The 19,455-nt window shown below is 33.0% G+C and overlaps 3 protein-coding genes across 3 annotated transcripts; 1 reads left to right on the forward strand and 2 right to left on the reverse strand.

The window, feature by feature from the left end:
• Positions 1 to 457: 457 nt before the first annotated feature.
• Positions 458 to 3,197, reverse strand: LOC101507499 (uncharacterized). Its single transcript, XM_004496794.1, has 5 exons — positions 2,815 to 3,197; positions 2,421 to 2,643; positions 1,528 to 1,751; positions 748 to 808; positions 458 to 619 (listed from the first exon to the last, which is right to left on the reverse strand). The coding sequence occupies exons 1-5, from the start codon at positions 3,195 to 3,197 to the stop codon at positions 458 to 460; spliced, it is 1,053 nt and encodes a 350-aa protein (XP_004496851.1).
• A 2,874-nt stretch (positions 3,198 to 6,071) lies between these two features.
• LOC101492081 (pentatricopeptide repeat-containing protein At2g22070) lies at positions 6,072 to 11,044 on the forward strand. The gene has a single exon (XM_004496675.4). The coding sequence runs from the start codon at positions 6,320 to 6,322 to the stop codon at positions 8,666 to 8,668; it is 2,349 nt and encodes a 782-aa protein (XP_004496732.1). The 5' UTR covers positions 6,072 to 6,319; the 3' UTR covers positions 8,669 to 11,044.
• Positions 11,045 to 11,869: 825 nt separating this feature from the next.
• On the reverse strand, positions 11,870 to 15,792 carry LOC101492423 (probable serine/threonine-protein kinase WNK9). The gene is made up of 7 exons (XM_004496678.4): positions 15,570 to 15,792; positions 15,421 to 15,458; positions 15,010 to 15,237; positions 14,457 to 14,677; positions 14,129 to 14,286; positions 13,487 to 13,934; positions 11,870 to 13,344 (listed from the first exon to the last, which is right to left on the reverse strand). Exons 1-7 carry the CDS (start codon positions 15,642 to 15,644, stop codon positions 12,302 to 12,304), a joined length of 2,211 nt encoding a protein of 736 aa, XP_004496735.1. The 5' UTR covers positions 15,645 to 15,792; the 3' UTR covers positions 11,870 to 12,301.
• Positions 15,793 to 19,455: the final 3,663 nt, after the last annotated feature.

The raw sequence follows: 19,455 nt of genomic DNA on the forward strand, positions 1-19,455 counted from the left end.
TTGTGCAGGCTGGGACTGGGCTTGTGCAGGCTGGGATTGGGCTTGTGCAGGCTGGGACTGGGCTTGTGCAGGCTGGGACTGGGCTTGTGCAGGCTGGGACTGGGACTGAGCTTGCTGGGACTGAGATTGGGACTGAGCTTGCTGGGACAGACCTTGTGCAGATTGTAGTTTGCTGGGTCTTCCTCTACGTTTGACAGGTTGTGTGGGTTGGTTTTTCTTGGGTCTTCCTCTGGTTTTGATAGGTTGTGATTGGGCTTGGGCTTGGGTCTGAGCAACTTGAATTTGGGTTTGAACAACTTCAGTTTGGGCTTGGACAACTTCAGTTTGGGCTTGACCAACTTCAGTTTGAGACTAGCTTTCTTGGGTTTGGCTTGGACATGATGCCTTGTTATGACTAGATTGTTTACTGTTGCTGCACTTACTTGACATCCCTTTCCTACTAATCATTGTCGAGTCCTTATTTTTTTTCATCGCCATCTTTGTTCCTTGACCTTTTGGGCCTTCCTGGAAGCCTTCTTGATGGTGGCGACAGGACATTAGGATATGGAGTTTGAGCCCATATATTTTGTCCATTTGTTGGTAAATAACAGGTCGGTAACATGCCGCATATGTCTTTCGCCTATAATATTTTGGAATCAAGTCTTCTGGATCTTTTTTGAGGAAGTTGCAACAACAAATTGCATGGCAGCAGGGAATTCCAGTGAGCATCCACTTCCTACATGAACATTCTCTATTTTCCATTGATACCATAAACTTGTCTCCTGTGTGGTTGATGTTACTAACTCCAAATATATTTTCATCAGCATACCTTGTTCAATAAGAATAAGAAGAATTAACACATGATTTCATAACAGAATCAGAACAAAATAAGATTTCAGAGATGAACAGAATCAGGCAAATGATCAAAATCAGAAATCATAATTCAGAATTTAGGCAGATTTCAGAATAACAGGATCAGAATTATAGAATTCAGAATAACAGAACACAAATGAACAGAATCAGGCAAAATCAGGATCAGAATCATAGCATAAACAGGATCAGAATCAGGCAAAATCAAGATCATAATCATAGCATAAACAAGATCAGGATCAGAATCATTCAAAATCAGGCAGAAATCATAATTCAGAATTCAGGCAGATTTCAGAATAACAGATTTCAGAATTCAGGTAGATTTTAGAATAATAAACATGTTTCAAAATCTATTTCAGGCAGATTTCAGAACCATAGAATTAAAAAACAGAACAAAACCAAAGCATAAAAAACAATATTACCTACACAACCACATTCTTGATAATTCTTGTTCCTTTGCTAACTTTTTCTTGATTTGAGGCAGACAGAACAAGTGTACCTTTCCAATGTAGTTCTATTTCTAGCCCACCTTTCCATTAAGTACAATTTGATGTCTTCAAACATTGTCACTATGGGTTTTCCTCTAAGTCCAATTATGACATTATTGAATGTCTCTGACATATTATTAACAAGCACATACATTTAGAATTGAAACTAAATCTTGACTTTGACCAAAACCTTGGAGGAATCTTCACTAAATATTTGTAGGCCTCTTCGTTAACTTTCCTCAACTCTTTCATTTCTCTTTCCCATGCTTGATGATATGTTGACTTGGTTGCCTTCCACATCAATTCCTTAAGCTTCTTTCCTGGGTGAATTTTTCTGAAGTTGTTATAGAGGTGTCTTACACAAAATCTTTGTTCCACCCCAGGAAGCAACTCATCCATTGCAGGAAATAGTCCCTTACATAAACAACAAAAAATAATGAATATGGACTTTAATGTGTTCTCTAAAGGTTTTTTAATACAGTAAATTCTGCATTAACAAAAGGAAATACATATCCAAAGTCAGAAAAAATGAATTATTTATAGATATTTGATGAAGAAGACTGCAAAACGGAATTACCAAACTCCTAAGCCTGCACACAAGTCACCCTCATCCTATATTTGATGCTAAAAATATGCAGCCTGCAGCTTTCTATTTGATGCTAAAAAATATGCAGCCTGCAGCTTTCTATTTGATGCTAAAAATATGCAGCCTGCAGCTTTCTTGTATTAGAACTTGTGGCATAAACAAAATTAAATATAATTTTTTTTAAGGAACAAAATTATAAATCTTATATGTTTTTTTTTTTGTCATTGGATTTGGGGGTTAATGCAATGCATTCTTATTTTTATGCAGCCTGCATTCTTATTTTTATGATCGATCTAATTCAATGCAATGCAACAACACTTGCAGTCTTGCACAAGGTGACTAGGATATGTATTTCCAATCTAAACTAAATTACCAAAACAGAATTACCAAAACAAAATTTTCAATCTAACAGAATTACCAATCTAACAAAATTACCAAAATAAAATTTTCAATCTACCAATCTAACAGAATTACCAAAACAGAACTTTAATGAGTACCTTTTGCTGATCAAATATGAAGGTGTAGGACTTGCATGCTTGTTGTCCACCCAAGTCATCAATTAATAATTTAAGGAACCAAGTCCATGAATCTCTTGTCTCACCTTCAACTACAGCCAGGGCAATTGGAAGCATTTGGTCATTTGGATCTCTACCTACAGCAGCAAGAATCATACCCCCATAATACCCTTTAAGGAAACAACCATCGAGACCAATTATTGGTCTACAAATCAGAAAACTCTAATTACATCCATTAAGACACATATATAGGCGTTGAAAACTAGGTAAAAGTGGTTTGTCCACATAGTCAGTTACCTCTGAATTTGTAGCTTGGACTTCTAACTTAACTGTACTATTTGGATTTTATCTTAATAACTCATGACAATAATCATACAATCTTATATATTGCTCTATGAATGATCCATCAACCATATCAATTGCAACCCTACGTGCCCTGAATGCCTTCATCTTACTTACTCCAGCATTCCACTTTTGATGAACCTTGTTAGAAATATCTGTAATTTTTATGTTCGGGTTCTCTTTAATTGTTGAGTACAATCTTTTCCCGAGCCAACTTGATCTCGTAAATTTGACCTTATACTCTCTATTACATGAATGTGTGTCAACTAGTTTCCTAAGTTGCCATGTATCTTCATCAGGTAGCTTTGCACAATAGGCAAACCACTCACAACCTTCCTTGCATTTAACTCTCACTCTTAGTTTGTCATTTTTTATAAACTTTAAATCCCTCCCATTATGAATGGCATATGTTGTCATATCTTCCTTAAATTATTCTTTACTAGTGAAAAGGGTTCCTAAAACCCACTTACAATATTCCATTTTTTGTTGGCATGACAAATAAAGGATACTTATCAGTTTCTTGTAAATCATCACTCTCCAATTCCTCTGTAAAATACTCTTCATCAAATAATTCCTTCTCACTTTGCATTTTATGTTCTTTTCTATTTGAAGATGAATTCAAAGTATCATCACTTGACATATTGGCCTCTTCATCTTCATCCACAATATGTTCTTTCTCAACACGAATCTTCTTAGGTCTCCCTTTTTGTTACTGGTACTTTCTTTCTTCTTTTTGTTAGTATTAGACCCTTTCTTACTTGCACCTACCCCTCCTTGTCCTTCAAGTCCGTCACCACCTATTTGGACCTCATCAAACCCATCATTCATGGATAATTCATCATCAGAGTCTCCAAAAATTACATTAACAACACTATCTTCACCGTCAAACTCAATATTGTCTTTTGTTTGGGTTGCACTTTGGGTTGGTTCATGTGTATCATTTCCTACTTGAGCAGCTTCTTGAGCCTTAGTCTTCACATTATCCACATGTTGTGGCCCTGTTTGGGTTGGTTCATGGGTCTGTTTAGCTTCATCTTTTTGAGTCTTATTCTCCACATTATCCATAAATATGGGATGGGATATTGGATGAATAAGATACAAATTTACTTTCCCATTAGCCTTGGCTAAATTTACCATTTCCATTGCCCCAATGTCATTTTCCAAAAACTTTTTCTCACCATACGCCTCATACCACATACTAATAACTTCATGATACCCCATTTGTTTAATAATATCAAAAATCTCAAAGTAACTCCACCTGTTAGCATCACATTTCCAATTAGAAACTTCACCTTGGTACACTTCCATTGTGTCATCCAAAAAATACCCTCCATGGTGAACATCGACGAAAAAGACATCCATTATGCTTTTTTTTACATTGAAAACACATAAAAAAAACTCATTAATAGAAAACTATAATCAAATGGTAGGGACCACATATCTGACCCCATAATCTTAGAAAAACAGGAAGGAATATGTATGTGTGGACCACAAACCCTTGACCCAAAATAATCAACACATGTAAGAATAAAATCATTCAAAATCAAACACATGCAACTAATAAATACCATAAGAGCCCAACTAAACCCTAAACCTAAACCCTAAAATAAATCAGATCATTAAACATCAGAATCCATAAACACGTTACCTTTTCCTCTCAATGTGCGATTACGATGTCTTGAAGCTTGACTCCAATTGTGTGTTCTTCGATTCCTTATAGTTATCGTTGAAATTAATTTACGATTTCACGGAGATTCAGGAAGAAAACGCGAAGACGATAGCATTTCACGGAGATCAGAGAAAATAAAAACAGAAAAATAAGAAGACGAAAATGAGAAGAGGGAAATCAGTGGAGATGAGAATACCAAACAAGAGATTTAGAAATATCAAAGAGAAAAAACTGAAAAGAAAACGGATGAGGGGATTTGTTAACGTTGCCTTAACGAAATCTCACTTAAAGGGTAAAATTGAAATTATTTCAAAAGATAAAATACTGAAATGGGAAGAAAAAAAAAAGTTAAAGGACCAAAACATTACCTGAAATTAAGTTAAGGGACCACAAATGTAATTTAACCTTTTATTTAATAACTATTTTAATCATTTATTTTTCATAAAATTATATAAATTTGTTCTTTTATTAAAAATTAAAATAAATTTTATTAAAGATAAATGACAAAAATAAATAAAAAAGGATAAATGATAAAAATAAATATTAAAAATAATAAAAAAAATCAAAATAAATATTAAATTAAAGATAAATAATTAAAATTATATTTTAACATAAAAATATGTAGAGATGAAAGTTTATAAAACGGGACTATTGAATGACTTAAGCCTCTAAATTAATTTTTTCTTCATTATATATCTAAATAAGTGGTTGATAGATATATTTAGTTTTTGTTTTGTGATTTTTTTTTTCTCCGTCTTAGTGCGGTATTATTTTATCCGTTATTTTGGTGCAGTATTTTGATTTTGATTTTTTGGTGACATTCATTTGGTTTAGATCAATAAATTACATCCGATTAAATACAAATTAAATCAAAGACCTTAACGTTGTTAAATAAATTCGAAGATTTAAATATATTTTGAATATTTTATATTATTAATTTAAATATTATAAATTTATTCACAACTTATTATTTTTTATTTTTTTTATCTATTTGAATGAATATTTTTTTAGTAAAAACAAATTTAAAGATTTATTTGTTGTAATTTTTTTAAAAAGATGTGAGAAGTAAACCTACTTCACCGAAAAAATAGGCTAAATACCACTTGTAGTTTCTTAACTTAATTTTAGTTAACATTTTAGTCTTTTATCTTTTTTTTTTCTTTTCGATTTGATCATTTATTTTAATTTTAAGTGACAAATTGATCTTTTAAGTTTTAAAATATTAACAATATTATTCTTATTTTTTTTGCAAAAATTCATAATTTTTTTTTTAAATAAAACCCATAAAATTATTTATCATCCTCAATATAATGTAATTTCATCAAATTCATAACTTAAATCTTTAAATAAACTCATATTTTCATCTATAATAATATCAAATAAAAAATGACAAATATGAATTTATTTAAAGATTTGAGTTACAAATTTGATAAAATTTATATTATATTAAAAAATAAAATTAATTTTATAGATTTTATTTAAAAATTTTGATAATTTTTTTAAATTTTTATAAGAAAATAATAACATTATTATTGATATTTTAAAAATAAATTTATCACTTAAAGTTAAAATAAACTATGGAATCCAGAAAAAATGAATATAAAAAACAAAAAAGTAATAACTAGGTCGATAGGTGCTTCCGTTCCGTGACTTCAAAATTTCATCAAAAAGTTTCAGCACTCCAAACACTTACGAGTAAGGTAATGACAATATGACACGGTTCTTCTTTGTAAGGCGACAACAACAACAACGAAGTGAATCTCTGTTTTTGGATTCACCTTTCAATTTAAGGAACATTTGATGTGAGTGAAAGCTTCGGAGGTAGACACCGTCCCTGTCACTGTCACCACAACGCACCGTGACAGTGTTAATGGAGACCCCAAAACCCCACTTCCATTCCGACGCATATGTCCATCTTCTCCAATCCGCAATCAAATCCAGAGACTCATTCACCGGAAGATTCATTCACGCTCGAATCATCAAACATGGTCTTCACTTCACCGTCTTCTTGATGAACAACCTCCTCAATTTCTATTCCAAAACCGGGTCTTTCACCGAGGCTCACCGTGTGTTCAACGAAATGCCCCTTAAAACCACTTTCTCTTGGAACACTGTTCTCTCTGCGTACGCTAAAGGGGGTCACATAGAAACTGCACGCCGTATGTTTGATGAAATTCCTCAACCAGATTCTGTCTCATGGACTACCATAATATTGGGGTACAACCAAAAGGGTCTTTTTAATACCGCCGTTCAGATGTTTCTAAGAATGGTTTCTTCTGGAATTTCGCCAACCCAGTTCACGTTTACTAAGGTTCTTGCTTCCTGTGCTGCAACTGGAACTTTGGATATTGGTAGGAAGGTTCATTCATTCATTGTAAAACTGGGTTTCTCTGGTGTTGTTCCTGTTGCAAATTCATTGGTTAACATGTATGCAAAGTCCGGCGATTCGTTAATGGCAAAAGTTGTTTTTGATAGTATGAGGCTAAAAGATAAATCAACTTGGAATATTATGATTTCACTGCATATGCAGTGTGGTCGACTTGACGTTGCTCTTGCCCTCTTTCACCAAATGACTGATCCAGATATTGTCACGTGGAATTCCATCATTGCAGGTTACTGTCATCAGGGACACGACAGTAAAGCTCTGGAAACATTTTCTGATATGTTTAGGAGTTCATCTTTAAAGCCAGATAAGTTTACCTTAGGTAGTGTTCTGTCAGCTTGTGCTAATCTTGAAAGCTTGAAACTTGGGAAGCAAGTCCACGCATATATTGTAAGAGCTGATATTGATATCTCTGGGGCAGCGGGTAATGCTCTGATCTCAATGTATGCAAAATCAGGTGCAGTTGAAATTGCTCGAACAATTGTAGAATTAAGAGGTACTTCAAGTCTTAATGTTATAGCATTCACATCACTTTTGGATGGCTATGTCAAAATTGGGGATGTAAGCCCAGCGAGAGAGATATTTGATTCATTGAAATGTCGCGATGTAGTTGCGTGGACTGCTATGATTGTAGGTTATGCACAGAATGGCTTAGCTAATGGTGCTTTGGAGCTATTCAGATCAATGATTATAGAAGGTCCAAGGCCAAACAGCTATACCCTGGCAGCTGTATTGAGCGTCTTTTCTAGCTTGGCTTCTCTGGATCTTGGTAAGCAGCTTCACGCAACTGCAATAAGATTGGAAGAAGTGTCATCGGTTTCTGTGGGTAATGCTTTAATTACCATGTACTCAAGATCTGGAAGCATCAAAGATGCAAGGAAAGTATTCAATCAAATAAGCTCCAAAAGGGATACATTGACTTGGACTTCCATGATTATAGCTCTAGCTCAACATGGTCTGGGAAACGAGGCTATAGAGCTATTTGAAGATATGCTGAAATTTAACTTAAAGCCTGATCATATTACTTATGTTGGTGTATTGTCTGCCTGCACGCATGTGGGATTGGTAGAGCAGGGTAAGTGTTACTTTAATTTGATGAAAAATGTTTATCACATTGAACCTACCGCTAGCCACTACGCATGCATGATTGACCTGTTTGGACGTGCTGGATTGCTTGAAGAAGCATATAATTTTATAAGAAGTATGCCTATTGAACCAGATGTCATAGCTTGGGGTTCACTTTTGTCTTCTTGCAGGGTTCATAAAAATGTGGATTTGGCTAAAGTGGCAGCTGAAAAGTTGTTTCTTATTGATCCCAACAATAGCGGGGCTTACTCGGCACTTGCTAATACTCTTTCAGCCTGTGGTAAATGGGCGGATGCTGCTAAGGTTAGGAAGTTAATGAAGGACAGGGCAGTCAAGAAAGAACAAGGGCTCAGTTGGGTTCAAATCCATAACAAAGTACATATTTTTGGGGTTGAAGATGCGCTTCACCCACAAAGGGATGCAATATACAGAATGATTTCAAAAATATGGAAGGAGATAAAGAAAATGGGTTTTACTCCTGATACTGATTCTGTATTACATGACCTAGAGCAAGAAGTGAAGGAACAGATCCTCAGACATCATAGTGAAAAACTGGCTATTGCGTTTGCATTAATAAATTCTCCAGGGTATGCTACACTGAGGATCATGAAGAACCTTAGAGTTTGTAACGACTGCCATTCTGCGATAAAATATATCTCTGTGCTTGTGGGAAGAGAAATCATAGTAAGAGATGCCACACGTTTTCATCATTTCAAGGATGGTTCCTGTTCCTGTCAGGATTACTGGTAGAAGAAACAGTGGAATTTCATTTAGAATCCAACCACATTGTTGATGAGTAATTTACAAGCATATTGACCTGACAACTGCAGACACATTAACTGGTTTCAAGTGAATGAATGCAAGAGTCTCCGAGTCAATCAATTGATTGTCTGTCCTGGTTCATGCCCCTACAATGAATCTTGCAGATGAAATCTCATATTACCAACTTGGAGATAATTCAGTGTACTCTCTTCGGCTAGTCTACAAAGGTTCCAACTGTTAAGTGTCTGTATAATATTTGTGGCCCGTTCATATTGATTGATGCTGAGTTAATCTGGAATTAGTATTTGGCTATTTGCTAAAAAAGAGTATTTGGCTATTTACTAAAAAAGAGTATTTGGCTACTTGCTGATAGTCACCCACTTTAGTTGGTAAGCTTGAGGTATTTTCTCTATAAGAAGCAATGAGCATTTTGAGGAGCACAAAACATGTATCGGTTTCAGATTGGTTGTTCTATTTGCGAAGCATAAAGAGTAATGAAATGGAAATGGAAAGTTAAAAGAAAAATAAAGGTCCAGTTGCTGATTTTACAAGCAGACTTTACAAAATATTACTTGCAATTTTTTTTTAATCTAATAGCTTTGCAAATGAAGCTAGCCTACAAGTGAACATAGCTGAGGCACTGCCGCTACGATGCTGGTGTAGGACATTCCTTCCCCGAGCTCACTTGTGGCTTCTCAAATCTCAGGTGAATAGTAACAGTTCGATGTATATCAGGTCTTCATCACCCATTGGATTGGATATATGATTATAAAAAAAAAGGTAAAGATGTGTCACCAATGACTTATAAGGTGTATTTTTGGTATGACAATCCTATAGAGCTACCACATGGACTGCATGTGGCTAGTGCTTTGAACATTGGATTCTACTTTCTACACAAAATACCAGTTATAGCTACCTTTTTTGCAGAGAAAAAAAGATTCCTTTCTACTCCTTGTTAATTTCCCTTCTAACCGAAGTCAACGGAGGCCTTACGTGATTGATGCTACCAAAGGTCTTGGAGCTATTCATGTGAACGTAAGGACTTGCAATAGTCAAGAAAATGAATTTAGAGGCCTTGGTGCAACTTATGCAATTTGAAAAGGTCACACTGAACATGAATTTGAAGACCTGTCTACAGAGAATTGTTAAATATATCCTTACAATAGGAAGTGTATCTTTCAATTTTTCATGTTTACAGAATACATTTTTTATGTACTCAAGTTTACGGTGCACATTTTTTTTATAGACATTATATTTGTCCAAAATGGAAAAAATGGTGGGGTATACTTCCAATAGTAAAATATGTTTAACAATTCTCTATTTACAACATCAAAATGTTGCCTAACTTTAGAGGCATAAAGCTAAGGTTTCACTAGCTTGACCCTTGGAGCAGGGGGTGTGCAAAATGTAGAAAGTTTTAGCGTGTATTTGGTTATGCGGCGATTAAAATTTATTTTGAATTAATTAATTTTGTAAAATTGATTTTAATGAAAAGTGAATTGAATGTAAAGTGATTAATGTTTGAATATCTTTAAGCAAATGTGAGTTGAACAAAAAATTTTAATGTAAAAATCGTGTTTGAACTTATAAGCTACAAATTCTAGCTTCAAGCTAGAATCAATTCTAGGGGCACAATCAGTTCTGCTCAGTAGCACTCAAACAAGTCAGAATCAATTATATACCTCCAAAATTGATTTTAGCTCCTCCAATAGTACAACCAAACATGCACTTAGTGCTTTTGCTAAAGTCATGCAATTTTCTTTTATCACCCTCTTTATCCTATTAATTTTATGCAGGTTTAGTTTTTTTTTCTTTCTTTTCTGTTCAATTTTTAAGTTTGTAAAAGACACTAGTTTAAAAAAGTAGTCTTAGCTTAATTGACTAATTTTGAGAATCATTATGGTGAAATTAGTGGAATCTTCCGCTAATATTTCTTACTCTATACAACAAAAGCAAATAAGTTTTTAGTGGTGGACTTAAAGCAAGTGTTTGGAAAAAGGAGTTCAGTTTAGCAATACTTTACAAAGTTGATACATCTGCGGCAGTTTATAGTTCGTAAAAATTTTGGGTTGCGTTCAGTTTTCAAAAGGGATGTCTACTTTTTAAAGTCAAAATATGAATGAATAAAGCAAGAATTGAAGGAATCTGTCTACATGATGACATTCATTGAATTTGTAATTTTGTTCGGCATATCTTTTTCCACGAAAATTTTTTAATGTAAGAGTTTGTTGGTAGTTATGAGTTAAAAGTGTGAACCCATCTCTGCTCTGCAGAGTAAAACTATTAATGTAGATAATCAACAGAAATAACAGTATCTACAATCTTATTTATTTACAGTAAAAATCCTAAAATTCCTTTTAATTATTTTTGCCAGATTATTTAATGGGTTGTTCATTGTTTTTGGCCAAAAAGTTTTCCATGCAAGGGTATGCCTATATTTATAAAGCAACTGTAGCATCTTTTTTTGCAAAGCCAAAATAAGATTCTTTAAACAGTAGCAGACATTTATAAAGCAACAGTAGCATATTGTCAGAGCCCATATCTCAAAAGTCTAAACCACACTCTTGAATTGAATATCTACCAAGCTGGACTCTACTGAGTAGGAGATATGGAGCAGCAAAACCACATGGCACCGCTGTTATTTCCAAATGTTCATACTTTGCAGAACACTGAGCATCATCAGACCAACATATATGGACCGTTTTTTCTTTGCTCTTTGACCCCCAAATATGGATAATACCATCTTGGTGTATGTTTGGATTCAGAATGAGTTTGACAAAATTACAATGATTTTGTGATTTTGGAAAAACTCCAAAATTTAGCTTTTGCCAAAATCGCAATGACTCGCAGTGATTTTGTCAATCTTATCGTCCATCCTAACATGCATTTTGATGTTATCTATCAAAATGGAGAATATTGGTCAAGCCCTTACGCTATATATATCTCGATTTTTGTTTTTTTCTTCCTACCATTTGGCTAAGGTATAGAAACTCACATTATAAGTTAGAACTTTTGGATATTTTCATACCATATTTCAATATATTCCCAAGGAACAATTTCTTGCTTCCTTACTTCCTATTGACAATCCAAATTGCACAAGTATCTGATTACATGCTACACATATAGGTGGATAATAGCTCCATTTTTTCACTGATACGACTTAGCTCATTACTGAGTAGACAAGAGGGAAAAGTTAACATAAATAAATAAATAGATAGATAGAAACTTCTATATTACAAAGAAGTCTGCCATGTTTTACATATATCAAATAAATCATGATATCATTAACCAATTCTACTTGAAGACATTTCTTTTATATATATATATTACCCAAGTATATACTTATAGTAGATGGATCTGCAATTCAGCAACTCAAGGGAAAACTTTGGTAACATTTATGTGATTGTGTTAGTCTGCATATGATTTACATCTAACATTTTCTCATACCATGTCAATTGTCTAGTGACCTTACAAGAAAAAGGGTGTCAACACCACAAACTTCTATCACATTTGGCACTGGTTTTCTTTTCCATGAATTTAAGCTATAAATTAGGCGACCCTTTTAAGTACAGTTTATATTGGTGCCCTCTTGTGATGAGAAAATGTATTTATAGATTCTATCTAGATATCAACTGCATCGACTGGAAGCGAGCTTGCCCTTTGAAGCAAGTTTGGAAGCATAGCTTCTCCAACGAAGTCCTTGGCTGTGACCATTTGTTCAGAATTGTTAGGCTGACTCGTCTCATAAAAATTATTTGGGATCATATGGTTATCTAAAATAGTGCATTTCTCAGCATCAACTGGAAACTTCTTCTTATAGGCCATAGACCTCAATAATGAGTTATTGTGCTGTATCTTCATGTGAGGTACTTTATCTGGTGGCCTCACAACACCAGTTTTACCATGATCTAGTTTTTCAGTTTCAGGAGATGTGCAAATAGATTTTGGTCTACTACCACCTAGTTGTTGATCTCTAAGCTCTCTTAAATGCATTTGGTACCTTGCTTTGAGCCATCTCAATTCTTGCCTTAATTCATTTTCACAGTCCAAGAATAAACTTTCTGATTCTGCAGGACTAGAAGGAGAATTTTTAGTATTAAGATCACTTTGGTCATTCACATTAACACTTGTCTCCTGCTCTTCCTTTATGGTCGATAGTTTTGATGCCTCGTGAGCTGTATCACAATGTATATCTTTCAACACTTCATGATTTGACTCTCGTTCTTCTCGCTGACCCCAAATATCGGCATAGTGAATGCCGTTCGATTGGCTTGGTGCACCTTCTGTTGTTGCACTCTTTGCAAGCTCTTCATATTGATATGTGATCTCCTCGAATCGGCCGTGAACTGCGGCACATCCATTTTTAGAACAATGAAAAAATTGCAGATTCTTGGCACATGAATTGTTTGATGATATATAATTAACTAAGGTATTGTTTGCAGCACAGTTGAGGCAGAAACTTGCTCTTGAATCTTGTGAAATTTCATCGATTCTCGGTCCCTTTTTCCATCCTGGTACCAAAGTTGCAATTTCATTATCTATTAGATTTGCTAATTTTGTTACATCTTGGTCAGTTATGTCAAGCTCAGCTACCATTTCATTTGCCACACTCAATGCAGTATCAGTCTCCGCGTCAAACGGGAAGTAGATGTTTCGAACTCGACCTATTTAGAGGTATGAATTGTTAATTTGGTGTCTTAGATTGTGTAGCAAATACGAAATCAAAGGAGAAGAACAAACAGCACAATATGGAATAATAGAAAAACTAACAAGTTCAATAGTAAAATAATAAAGAGAAATACCAACCTTCATTATCTGGTATTCTGATTCTCAGAAAGATTCCATCATCTCTTCTCCTGCCTATGATTGAGGTGTAAACTTCATCCAAATTATCATCCTCTTCACAATCAAAGAGATCTATTTCTGTCGTTTCAAAAACATCTTGATGATGATCCAATTCAGATACAGAACCATAACCATAACCACCAAGATTATCACTGTAACCTCTCATTAAGCTATTGCTTATGCTATAATTTCCATTCATAGGTTGTTTAATTGTTGGAATTACTTCATAGCAATAATCTCTTTCACACTGCACTTCTTTCAAGTCAGATCCATAATCTTCAATTTGGAGAAAAGGGTCTTCTAAGAGTTCCTTAGCTGAAAGTCTGAGAGATACAGTTGCTAAGCATTTCTCTACAAACAGCCTAACCTCTGGATCATTTACTTTGTAAAGAGATTCTGGCTTCTTCCCCTGCATAATATGCATGCAAATAATAATTTGAGAAAATGACAAATTTGAATGTAAATACACACTCTAACAAGGGACACATCTTTAATGCGAAATGTCAATGTCACATAGGAAATAAGTGGAGCTGAAAGAAAGGAAAAAGTACAAAGAGGATAGTAAATCAAGATGAAAAAAGAAAAATACTTTAGGGTTCTTACAGATACAACTTTTTTGTAAATTTGAGCAGAATGGTTGCATTCACTATAAGGATATTCAAAGGTGACCATCTCCAAGATGCACATTCCGAAAGCGTATATGTCAACCAATTCATTGTAATCCTCTTCATACATTTCTGGAGCCATAAACTCTGGTGTGCCTTAAGTGGAACAAGGAAGAAAAATAAGCAAATCAAGTGTATAATTAAACTGATATATTTTGCAGATAAATATATGTCAAAGAGAACTAATAATCATATAAAAAGGAAACATGCTTATAAATTCATTGCTTGGACTAAAACTGAAGGCTTTCATGCTATTATATACACACCAACACAGTGAACAGCATTCGATTTTCGGAGAATTGCAGCAAGGCCAAGATCACCAATTTTGACTTCTCCTTGGTTGCCATTAATGAAAATGTTATCACACTTGAGATCTCTATGAATCACATGAAGGTCATGGCTGTGGAGATAGAGAAGACCTTCCAAAATCTGTCTGCACCAATACTTAACAGCTCTGATGTTAACCCTTTTATGTTTAAGTCTGTACCTGCTTAGACAACACAAATCAATATGATGTTTATTTGAACTTATCTACCATTATAAGCATTTGTGAGACTGTTTAAGAGAACTTATAGGAACAGTTTATGACATATTTATAAACTGTTTTCAACTTGTTTCTATAAACTCTTCAGGATACCTTATGAAAAACTTATAATTTATATAAAAATAGTTTGACTTTAACATAAGTGCTTATAAATGTTTTATTAAGTTGTTTATCCAAACAAGGCTTAAAAGACAAAACAAGAAGAAGGGGATAAAATTACTTGAATCATTGAAGAAAATATTAAAAAAAAAAAAAAAAAAGAGGACTAGGCTTACTGTCTAAGAGTTCCGGATGTGAACATCTCAGTGACAAAGTTAATGTGTCTGTTGGAAGTATCAACCCAAGAGGTGTAGAATTTCATGATGTTCTTGTGCTTTAATGTCTTGAGAAGATGAATTTCACAATATAATCTCTCACGGTCTTCAGGATTCTGCCTAAAGTCATAAAGCTTTACTTGATTCCATGCTACTTCTATTCCTTCATACTCATCAAATGCTCTATACCTGCAACAAATGAATATGGCCTCATGTCAACAAAAAAAAAAACAATTTTGATGAAACCCCACAATTAGTCCACTTACACAAGAATGATAAAAGCGAAAAAATCTCAAAGGAGTTGAAGATTATGTTTGGAAAATCCTAAGGTTAGTATGATGAAAGCCAAGAGATTAAGGATATGATACATACACTATCTTGGAAGCTCCTTTGCCAAGAATTTCGTTGTACTGCAAAACATGGAATTCAAAACTCAGAATCAAAACAAAGAACATGTGATGAGAGTTTAAAGAAGCAAACAAAGGTGAAGAGTAAAAAGTTAAAATGGTGTATATATATACTCTTCCATATCTTCCAGTAGGATCAACTTCCACAAACTCAGAGTCCTCTGCTTCAACACATGCAGCATTATTCATGCTTTACTTCTTATTTTCTTTGTTTTTATTTCTTTGTAATAAAGGCTTTCACTTGCTCTTATGAGAACAATAGAGATAAAGGAAAACGAGAAAAGAGAAAGAAGTAGCAGGTTTTGTTCAATGTATATTGAAAAGAAATATGAGAAACTTTTGACACCTAATATATAGTGTATGAGCATGTTTGGATTTACTTTGCAGACTTGATTCTGAAAACTTCAAATTTATTTTAGTATATTAGTAGTTTTTAATTAGAATTGATTTTGCCTTTTATAATTGATTGTAGGTTGAAGTTAGGATTTACTATAATTTTTACCTTCTTTATTTATTAAAGTCATGACAAGAAGTCTCATAAGAGCATGTTTAAAAAATTTGTCTTGAAAATACAAATCAAACATTTGTTAAAGTAATAAATACATTATTTTTATACAAAATTCATTTCTTTTAGTTTCTTATGCAATATTCTAAGAACACTTATTATCATTTTTCTTTTTTATTAAATTGACTTTTACGTAAATATATCTAAACATAATTTATTTTGTCTTAAATTAATTTTTTCTTTATTTATCAATATTTTTTTCAAAACATACTTAAACTCAATTTTTATTAAAATCAATTAAGTCAAAATATTTTCATCACTGTAATGTTGAAGTTTTTTGTGTTTGTATTTATAAAAATATATTACATATATTATATGTGGAGAAATATATTCATCACTTATAGAAGAGTTAAATTGTAATATGAAAACACATCCTAACTCATATCCTTAAAATATCAAGGAGCAAATACTAAAAATATTTTAATCAAAATTTTAAATATATATTATATTTTTGATAATATCTTATTTAAACATATTTAAATTTAAATTTATACTCATCCTCGTCCTTTACATAAAAAAGTTTTTGATTTTTATATTTTAAATATAAGAAAAAATTTAAAATGTATTTTTTGATAATATCTTATCTTAAAAGATGAAAGATAAATTAAATATATTTACGTACAAAGAATATTTAAAAACATCTACTATAAAATAAAAATATAAGATTCATTTTTTTAAAATGTGTAAAAAAACAATAAATACTTATAAAAAGAGAGGAAGGTATTATTTTTGTTAACAAGATGAACAAATGAGACAGTAATTTGGTTTCATGTGGAGGTAAGAGAGTGAGCGAAACTAGGAAGAAGGTCAAGTGAAGTATAATTGCAATTTGCAAAGTGTCAAAGTACCCTAGACAACAAGGCAAAGATTTCACAAGGTAGGAGAGTGATACCTCATCTCCCTACCACGCTTGTCAGACAAATCTGACTCACTTGCTTCCTATTTTTGCATCTCATCACGAGCTGTTAAACATTATCACTCTCTTAATGCAACACCTTGCACTACATGAACCAACCAAAGTAGCATTATACTACTTTCTTATTTAATAACAAACATTTTATGTGGTGTGCTGTTCTAGCACATAAGGGGAATTTGGGTCCTTTGCGTTTATGGTAAGATTAGCTTTGCATCATTAAAATTTGAGAGCGAGTGAAAACTAACAACAAAAGATTTTTTACATAATCTTTTCTTTATGGATTTCTTAAAAAGTACAAACGTAGAGATTAATTTGGTGTATGGTTGGTTTGCACTAACAAAAATTGAATAAATTAATTTTATTTAAAAATAAATTGAATGTAAAGTGAATTGTATTTGAATAAATTTATACAAAAGTAAGTAAAACAATAAATTTTAATGTAAATATTATTCACATAACATTTTTTTTATAAAAAAAATAATGATTACTGTTTTAAGATACGGTGATTTAATATTTTGATTTTATTTCAATAGGACATATATTCTTCATCAAAAATAAAAAAATAAAAATAAAAATGGACATAAATTAGCATATATAAAATAAACTCATAATTTATTTATTATTATTTTTGAAGATTCCTTTTTGACAAACAAAATCTAGATTAGGGAATGCACATATCTACGTAAAGTCACAAAATCCATAAAACAATGTAATGTAAGAGAAAACAATCAAAATTTTCATCCATGATTTACCATTAAATTTACTTATAACCTATCAATTACGAGTTTTTAAACTTGAGGTTAAGTCACAATAGATGTGAATGGAAGTCCAATAATTGTATCTACCGCGATTGATTTTTTGAAGTCTTTAAGAGTACATAACGCAAAGTGTCTTAATTTGATGAACTTGCAATCAGGTATAAAGATACAAACAAATCCAAGTGAGTTGAAGATTTAAGTGCATTGTATGTAGGCCTATGCACATGCCTGATGCCCCCAAATAGGTATTAGTGCCTACCATCGTTTAAGTAGGTATTAGTGCCTACCATCGTTTAAGTGGGTGGTGGCAGATTAGGTTAACCAGACATAAGCTCCTTAACAACCTCTTCCTTTTAATTTCTAGCTTGCTTGTTTGATACATACTAAGAACCCAATTTTACATTTAAAAATCATGTTTGTTACTGGCTTTTCATAGGTATCAAAAGAAATTTCGGTGGATGCAAGAAAAAATCCATTTGAAAAAAGCATGTATTGAAAGAGACCTTTTCCTTTACATTAAAATAGCTTGCTCAGATATTCCCACATTTGCTCTTGCTAAGGCTATATACGGTTCTTTATATTTCCTTTGTGCTGTAAATGTCTATAAAGATGTTTGGTATGCTTATAAGATGTGTTGAACAATTAAGAAATGAGGTGATTCATTCAACATAAAAGCCTAATTGCGTTTAATCTTAAAGCAAAAATATGCATTTATTTACTAATGGCCAAATCTCAGTTGTAGACTCTGTTTAGAAAATTGGCTATTGTACCCCCTCATTTAAACTTATACCCCCCAACATAAAATTTTTGTTGTAAAATATCCAAAATAACCCTAAAAAAAACAGTAAAAGTCAAAATAAGAAAAAATTCAAACACTTTACCCCCACATTGAAAAATCCGGAAAAGTAAGTTTTCGGAAAAATTAGTTTTTACCGGAAATTTCAAGAGGATTGAAATTTCCGGTAGTTCAAAATACATATCGGAAATTTCAAAAACGAAATTTCCGGGAGGCAAACCTGAAATTTGAAAAACCCGGTAGTTGTAAATTCCCGAAAATTTCGTTTTTCAAATTTCCGGTATGTATTTTGAACTACCGGAAATTTCAATCCTCTTGAAATTTCCGGTACACTGTGTAATTTTTTTTTTTTTTTAATTTTTGTTTATTGAATTTTGTTAGTGAGGACCAGAGGAGGAAAATCTGACGGTGGTGATTATTCGCGAGTTCGGCCTCCTACACAATCAAATAGGAGAGCTGCTGTTGAAAAAAGGAGAAAGAGAAATGAGGAAAGGCAGGCGCCCCAGGACGAGCAGCCCCAGGATGAGCAGCCACATCAATTAATGTGTGGAATGGACAGGTTAGTAAATAATTTATTTTATTACATATTATAATATATTTGTAGTATAGGTTATTTTATTACACATTATAATTTATTTGTAGTATAAGATTATAATATATTTTTAATTGTGTTATTTTTAATTAAACAGGAAAGACGTGCCTTGAAAGTTGTTTCCAATGGCAAAAAGCAAGACAAATTTATTGATATTAGATATCATTTACCTGCTCAAATAGATCATTGGATTAATATATCTGGATTACGTCCTCTGAGAAGATGTAGTTTGCATATGATTGATGGTAATATGATATCTGCTTTTGCTGAGAGATGGCATGCAGAGACTAGTTCATTTCACCTGTCATTCGGTGAAATGACTATTACTCTTGACGACGTCGGGGGTCTTTTGAGCATCCCGTGTACTGGAGAG

Source organism: Cicer arietinum, chromosome 4 (assembly GCF_000331145.2).
Source record: "Cicer arietinum cultivar CDC Frontier isolate Library 1 chromosome 4, Cicar.CDCFrontier_v2.0, whole genome shotgun sequence".
NCBI classification, from domain to species: Eukaryota; Viridiplantae; Streptophyta; class Magnoliopsida; order Fabales; family Fabaceae; genus Cicer; species Cicer arietinum.

Coding starts and splice junctions, on each gene's coding strand:
- LOC101507499 (XM_004496794.1), bottom strand. CDS start 3,197: ATGACAACATATGCCATTCATAATGGGAGGGATTTAAAGTTTATAAAA. Junction 2,644..2,814: donor ATAGAGCAATATATAAGATT/GTATGATTATTG, acceptor TCTGATTTGTAG/ACCAATAATTGGTCTCGATG. Junction 620..747: donor ACACAGGAGACAAGTTTATG/GTATCAATGGAA, acceptor AAAATATTATAG/GCGAAAGACATATGCGGCAT.
- LOC101492081 (XM_004496675.4), top strand. CDS start 6,320: ATGGAGACCCCAAAACCCCACTTCCATTCCGACGCATATGTCCATCTT.
- LOC101492423 (XM_004496678.4), bottom strand. CDS start 15,644: ATGAATAATGCTGCATGTGTTGAAGCAGAGGACTCTGAGTTTGTGGAA. Junction 15,459..15,569: donor CTACTGGAAGATATGGAAGA/GTATATATATAC, acceptor CATGTTTTGCAG/TACAACGAAATTCTTGGCAA. Junction 13,935..14,128: donor TTTACAAAAAAGTTGTATCT/GTAAGAACCCTA, acceptor CATATTATGCAG/GGGAAGAAGCCAGAATCTCT.